This window comes from Mixophyes fleayi, chromosome 1, assembly GCF_038048845.1.
Source record: "Mixophyes fleayi isolate aMixFle1 chromosome 1, aMixFle1.hap1, whole genome shotgun sequence".
NCBI classification, from domain to species: Eukaryota; Metazoa; Chordata; class Amphibia; order Anura; family Limnodynastidae; genus Mixophyes; species Mixophyes fleayi.
Window position 1 is genome coordinate 240,100,809 of NC_134402.1, and position 8,032 is coordinate 240,108,840.

Consider the following 8,032-nt stretch of genomic DNA (forward strand, 5'->3'; position numbering starts at 1 on the left):
AAAGCAAAAAAAGAAAGGCACTCTATAAAGGAACTTTAGAGTCTTTGTTTTAGAACACTATTATAGAGTCCTTCTAGAAGAATAATTTAAAAAAAGATAAACCTTTTATACATCCCTATTTAATTAACGTGTAATGAATTGACTTGCTATCAGATTGAATTGTGTGAGATTTAAAGAACTTCCATTCTCTTTTTTATCATGCACCATATAGAAAGTCAACTGTCTGGGAACGTGTATAGTGACATCAATGTGGAAGCAGAGTTGTCTCCCATGAATCCCAGTACAATCTGCTACTTCTGGAGTTGTCTAATCACTTGCAAGAGGCTGCGACAAGTGAAGGAAACATATAGGGGGATTTCAATTCTCAAAATTTTCACGCGAAGTGCCTGCAGATTGGCAGCAAGACAGCTTGCTCAGATTTGTTTTGTTTTGTTTTTTTACAGAAGTAATGCTCATTTTTGCTTGGATTCAGCGAGCAAAATGGCCGCTACGTTTTACAGTAGTAACGGTAAAAAAGAGTGTCCGCAAGACAATTGAATCCGACTTTGTTAAGCTTATTTTCTGTTTTAAATTGCAAGTGCAGATATGTGATTTTATGGATGTGAATAAACACTCCTCTCCGTAGAGTGCTTACCTCTTTTATCATGCTCATAAAATGCACGAATATATGACACTACAATTATTTTTAATCAAATTGAACTTAAACTTGTACTTTAAATTAGTTAAACATTAATAATGTTGTCTTAACATTTGTTGCCTTGAACATGGCATACATTTAAAAAAAAATTACAATATGTAGCAAATATCCCCTACAATACGCTGGTCCATACATTCATGAAAAGTAAAACTGGGTATAGGGCTGGATTGGTCAACAGACCCAAAAGACTTTTGGGTAGAATTTAACTAGAAATAAGTTGATTGGTGTGGTGTTTACCATGCTTTTAAGTCAGGCAGTTTTTGGTAGTCTTCCATCTACACCTGGTAGCCTTCAGATGTTAATCTGCTATTTTCATAAAGATGTACCTAATAATTCATTAAAATCTCTTTCTTTGTCCACTGTTCAAAGTGATACATTTTCATTTTTTTTGTTCTACACCTTACAAATCTCAGGAGCACAAAATGCAAACTAGTCTCATCTAATCACCAATTTCACATAAACAAAAATTATATTTCCAAACACAAATCTCGCACACAAATAAAAATAAGATCTGTGTTACAGTGACCTGCTAGTCTCAGGTGATGCATTCTGTGAGTCATATGGTATAAAGTCATTGGCCGAATGTTCATCACCTGTAAAGATGGAGATGTAGGAAAGAGAAACAGGAGACACGGAGGAGTCTGTTTGGAGAACATGATCTGCAGCAGAGCCAGACATTGGCAAAGAGTGGTTAGCAGGTAAAGTCTGTGACAATATCTGTCCTGAAAATTTAGCTGCTGGCCTCCTGTTTTTACAAAACCTGGGAGACGCATGTTCTCTATTGATCTGAACCCGCATATCTGCTTTATGCACAGTCCGTATGTGCTTCTTCATGTTACTGGGATGCCTGCAGCCCTTCCCACAAATCTGTCAAAAATCATTAAAAGAAAGAGTTGAATTTTGATCATGACACAGACAGAAGACATAGATTGTGAAATGCATAGAATTTGGCCTAATATGAATACAGTTTTTGCAGTGACATGCCCAATTAGGAGTCCTCAGTACAGCCCATTTGCTGCTCCCTCTATAGTACTTAAGTAGATGAGTAGGGTCTCCCACATATGCAAAAATGTTTAAAAATGTGTGAATACAATCGCAGTGCAATTTTTATGACCTGCACAATTTCCAGAGAGTGACCTAGTTCTCTTGAAAAATGGATGAACCCCAATGAAAATGATTCACTAAACATTTTAAAAGGTCAAATATGTAATTCTTTAGTTGTGGTCAATTCTCAGTTATTTATTGAAGATGCACAAATAGATACTAAGATCCAGGTAGCGCAGAGTGTAGTATGAATGGTGTTACCATAAAAGCACACTCTCTAATTAAAAAGAATAGTTGTATTATAAAAATATCTATAAATGTGTATTCAATAATAACATAGGGCACATCCCAGTTTAACATAGAAATTCCTGACACACTGAAGGTTCTTACAGCAAAGGATTTGATAGTTTAACATAATAAAAAGAAAATTGTCACTTATTTCATTGTCAAGAAAACCTTGTAGCGAGTCCAGAGGCTTCTGTAGAGTAGAGGTGAATCTAATTATAGCAGTCTGGTGTCCATAAGTAAGTCAGTGATCGGTATAGGGTCAAAAATCAAATCATAAAGATATCATTCATACCGCTCACTGGACCACCTTGCATGACACATTCCGTTCTCCGCTAAGTGGTTTCCTCAGACGTACATGGCAACCACAATAGTGAGCGATGTTATTGATATCTTTATGTTTTGGTCTTTGACACTATACCAATCCCTGATTTACTTAAGGAGGTCTGACTGCTAAACTTGATTCACCACTGCCACTGGAGTGGCAGTTCTGTTATGTTACGCTGTTTTTACTAGAAGATCCTTTTCTACTGAATTACAACAGGTCATATAACTAACACTGCAGTGTTTCACATTAAACTTTTTGAGCTATTAAGCTGGGTGCACAGTACAGAGAATTACTGCAGATGTGATTTCTGTAACAATTTTTACCAGCGAGTAAAAGTCCCGTGGATTATACAGATTCATGTGTATGATTTACCTTCAGATCTGTGCTCTTCATCTCATAACCATTTGCTAAAAAGATTGTGACTCTGTAAACTCTATGGAGATTTGCCTACACTGATGGTCGTGAGTGCATACATACTTCGACTACATAATTCCAACGTTGATCGTGGTTTTTAGGAAATTTATAAAAGCAAGTCAACAGATGTGATGTACTTTGATATGATAAGACATGATTGTCGGAGCATACACACTAATGCAATATCTGACCAAGAAAACCTTTACCGTGTGATCTGCATGTTAATTGCATGAATTTTCTGTAGTGGGTGCCCAACTATACTCCTATGGACTTTTAAGAGGATTGATGTTTGATTTTTACTTTTCTAAGCTCATGACAGTAACACTGGTAAGGAGATCATGACTTGTGAGTGGTTGCACTGAATGATGGATATAACATTCTGGTCAGGTGGTGTCTCTTTGGTTGTTAATACTCACACTCTTGGGTAAAGGCAGCTGGCATCCTTTATTTTGTGGAACTCTAACATTTCTTTTATTGACTCTCTAGTGATGTATGTATTCAATATATCTATCTATCTTCAGTGTGCCAGAGGCATTTTTGTGTTAACAATGGGATGTCCCATATGTTATTTTATTATTGAATACATAGTTATAGATATTTGTTTTTTTGTATAAAAAAAATATATATATTCTTTTCAATTGCAGTGTGCGCTTTAATGGGGGATACATACTACACTCCGCACTATCAAGATATATTTGTGGAGTTATTTGAAGTATACAGTCACCTCATTTTGGTAGCAGCGTTTGTGTATACATTTGTTTGGTTTTTTTACTGTATATAACCATTATAACTTATGTTTTTAATCTTTCAATACTAAACCTATTAACCAAATTGTAAAAGAATATGTAACCTTTAGCACCCAACATATTTTTTGTGTGATTTAATGCAGCTGCAGTTGTGTTAGAACTTACTTTGCAGCGATATGGAAGTTCCCCAGTGTGGGTCCACGTGTGTCGCTTTAGTTCTGAGATCCGGTGGAAGGACTGTACGCAAAAGTCACACTTAAATTTCTTTACTCCGCTGGATAACAAAGCAAGACAAGAGAAATAACAGAAATATTATCGTGAAGTGTTTTAGCAAGTTACTCAAAAATAAACAATTGTATATTTAATCTTACAAATGTGTTACAAAATGTCATTAGTAGTTGAAGCCACTAACATTCCATGATAATCTCAGAAAGCAATCCAGTGTCAAATTTTGGTATGCAGGGCAAACAGTCAAATATAATAGGTCTTATATATATATCATAGACATATTCTTAATCGTCCTCAATTTAAATTTTTGTCTAACAGTTTTAATCATAAGGAAAAGTAACTATAAAAGCCTGTCAAGCCATTCTGTATCTCTGACAACCTAAGTCAGTACATCAGACAGCAAGACTATTTGCAGATCAGACTTAAAATAAATGCACATGCGCATGAAACTGCTTGGAGTGAGAGTGCCATAATGGCTGTCTGTATGTCTAATTGGCTGGCTTTTAAAGTATGTAAAATAAAATTATTTGTTTTTTTTAGATTCTCTTTTAATTCTGATTGGAGACATTTTTTCTAATGTCTGGCAAATGTAAGTATCAATGTTCACAGGGGTTTTTAGGTAAAAATATATAAAAATATGAGAAAATAAAATATATACAAAGCCAGGAATATCACAGACCATAGTAAACAAAAAATATGGACTTCTCTAATAAGGCAGAAATGAGAAAGCAATTATGTTTCTATGAAGATTATTATTAGATGAAGATTTTCTTTGAAGATTATTATTAGCACAACCATTCAGGTGGTTAAAGTATACCTGCAAAAGATTTTGTGGCTTTTGTAATGCTTCACAGCTTGGCCACAAAATTCACAAAGTTGAAGCAATGGTGGTTTTCCTGTTGCTGCTTCTATGTGTTTCACTCGAACGTGTTGGGTGAGATCATCTGCAATTTTTTTAAAAAAAAAACTCAAGTTATTTTACATTAACTATAGTTTCAAAATGAAATATTAAAACAATGAACAAAATATATAAAGTATATATTTTATGCAATGGTGTGACATTTTTCTGGTGTAGAGATAGCCACACACACACACTGCAACATATTGATATCTGGTTGCTTGGCTTGATCACCAATTAAGTAGAGCTACGGGCAATTTTGCCCACACCCGTGGAAGTCAAAAGTGGACAGATCCAATTGTTTGGTGGGCTGAAGAAAAATGTATTGCAACAGTTTCATGCGCTTCCTATCGGCTAATACGCACAGGTCAATATGGACATTAAGCATCAGGATTGGAGGCAAACATTTCCCGCTTGGGGACATGGTTGTCCCACTTTTAGGAATGTTGGGCGAAGGGCTATAGTAAATGGACAGCCCTCTGGGGGTGTGACCACACACCCATTATGATGTGGCCATGTCCCCTGTTCGGCTGCTGGGGACTTGCATGTTGGAAGTTGTGCAATGGTATTAAAGGAAAACTACATATTAAATACAGACTGTTGCTGAATTTAACTAATTTAACAAATTCACAAGTCCAAAGTATTCATTTCAACAGCCATGTTTTAATCCCAAATTATTTTTTACCCCGTTCAACATACAGGCGGAAATTTTTATTAAAAGTACGGAGCTCATTCTACCGATGTGTAATGGCCATTTTCACTTACACTTATATATATGTGTAAGCCAGAAGGCCAGGGCAAAGAATTCCTGCTCACAGCTCCCTGAGCTGCGAGCAAAAACCAGCTGTAAAGATTACTGTATTAATGCCCACTATTGCCGTAATAACGTTAATAGTACACAGGCCACATTACTTTCGGCAGTAACGCGACCAATTGAATTCACCCCAGACTGTTCATTCACACCAGTCCCTTTCTTATTGTATCTTACAGTCTAGATTCTCTACAACACAAGCAGTGTCAATTCTGTTTATAGCCAACTAACTTACCAGATTATATTTGGACATTAGATTCTTTACATCAAATACATCAAATGCCATGATCAAATTGCTTTGAAATGTATTTATTTTTGCAGCCTGGGACGGTGTTGCCACTTCTGTATAGATATCACAGGGTGACACATGCCAAGTGGCAGTCAAGGCCAAAATAAGGTCTTTACTCATGCGGTGTCCAACCACCAAAGTGTTAATTTAACATATTGAATGTAGGCCCTTGGGCTAAGGGTACTGTGAAGTCCCCAGTAATTTGTAAAGGCTCCTGTCACCCCCTGCATCCAATTCATCTCCCCACCCGCAGTCATTATTTCACCCAACCCCCCTCAGCCCCAATGTATCATCTTCTCTCCCCCCCCCCCCCCCACTCCCAAGGTGATCCAATTTACACTGGATTTTAGAAGAATTAAGAAGTGAACCTCCCTTGGACTACTATAGGAATCTAAGAGAATAGCGTCTGCATTTTTCCTAGCGACCCCCATTGAATGCAAAACAAAGAGTTCACATTGAGTGCTGTATTCTTCCAATTAGATGGGGGGAAACTGAATCAATGGAATCCTGTTCACTCACTGGACCAGTCACTTCCACTGACAGCCAAGTTATATTCATATAGCAATTCGTGTTATAGAGAAACGGCGATCATAACAAGTCTAAACTATGTCAGCTCAGAGTCATATACAGACTGGGCCAGCATAGTTGCAGAAAGTGCCATCAAGTGGCTAAAGTGATCCATTAAACAAAAATACAGTACTGTATTTAATGAATGATAAAAACTATTTTCATTTGACCATAAGGCAATACCAGCAATATTTGGGGATTGGCCAATATGAGTCCCACTTATCTAATAACTATACAATTATAGTAGTATTTCCCACCTAGAAACCCCAGTGATTAGCAGCAACAATAAAATACAGTTCTTCTCAGGCAACAGTGAGAGTCTCAGAGGAACGTCTCACAATGCAGCATTACACATGTAAAATGGAGGAGGAAGTATGTGTTCTTGTGTTCTTTCATGTCTTGTGTTTGTTTTGGTGGGGTGTTTTTGGCGTGTGTGTGTGTGTGGGGGGGGGGGGGGTGCTTTTATCTTTGAAACAGATTTTGAATTCCAAAATATAAATTTTCTGCCTATCCCACTTTTAAACTCTATTTAGCACGCTTTAGTTAGATGAAGTAAAACAGTCAAACAAAAACAAAAGGTTTGGGTGTTTTGGGGTTATCAGGTTTTGGTGTTTCTAATTTATTCTATTGAGAAAACAAGCACTTGCCATTTCATTTGGTTGTAAGTTAGATTTTTTTTTATCTCAAAGAATATAAACAATAGCCTTATTTCTAATATGGGAAAAGTCTGTGTCATATGTCCTGTGGGAGGCCAATATAAGGAAACAGGGGAATTCATGTGAACTTTCTCCCCTTTTACAATTCACACTGGATTTTCACAGAGGGAGAAGATTCTTTACTATGCCAAACAAGATTGCAGGTTAAAAAAATTGCATTCATGACAAGAGAATATACCATGCAATTGACAAATGGATTGGGGAGGGGTTAGTGCTTCTTTTGTCTTCATGACTAAATAATGTCTGTAACAAAACCCCTTTTTCATTCCTAATTAGAATTCACCCTTTCACCTACCAAATGTTCTTCTAAGACATCTGCAGTACTCAGATGAACTCCGACACTAAACATCTTGACAGCCTGTAATTGCCTTTTTTTTGCAATGCAAAATGATTATTAACTTCTCAGTTCATTACCAAAGCAAATTTAATTCCTAAATATCAAAAAGCAGGCTGCGTATAACAATGAATTATTGTTTAAATAGGCAAGGAAAAAATAGATTACACTGTGACAGATGTGGGAAAATAAATAGTCTTTAACCTGGACAATATTTGACTGTGTCTAATTGCCCTTTGCCATGTAAAACTGGGATGCTTTTCCAGAGCAACGTAAAATACTTTTTTTTTTTATGTGTGCGAGAATCTATTACAATTCTGCATCCTGGGAATCCTTGAACAGAGAACAAGTGCAGAGACATTAAATCAAAATCACAGTGAGATTTCGAGGAAGTCTTCACACATTACCACAAATGTTTATTAATTTTCAGTCAAATCATATATCTAAGAAAAACCTTGGCCGACATAATTTTTATATATTATATATACATACACACATATACATATATATTATTTTTTTTTTCTAGAGATATATATAATACACATACATACATAATGTTCCTTAGTGCAGTCACAGAACTCATTCCTAAGAAGAGCATTTAAAAAAATTATAAAACACATTTACATGAGAACCAATGTTTTTCAGTCAGTCCAAGTCCACCGAAGTGCTTACCTT

General features: G+C 36.2%; 1 protein-coding gene across 2 annotated transcripts in view; it reads right to left on the reverse strand.

Moving 5' to 3' along the window:
- Positions 1-666: 666 nt before the first annotated feature.
- The window catches only part of LOC142152036 (uncharacterized), a 42,050-nt gene continuing 34,684 nt past the window's right edge, over positions 667-8,032 (reverse strand). For both annotated transcript variants that reach the window (XM_075208241.1, XM_075208250.1), the window contains exons 4-6: positions 4,560-4,686; positions 3,680-3,788; positions 667-1,564 (exon numbers count right to left, since the gene is read on the reverse strand). In XM_075208241.1, coding sequence (XP_075064342.1) covers positions 1,214-1,564; positions 3,680-3,788; positions 4,560-4,686 — 587 coding nt within the window. In that variant the 3' untranslated portion in view covers positions 667-1,213. The remainder of the gene's footprint in view (positions 1,565-3,679; positions 3,789-4,559; positions 4,687-8,032) is intronic.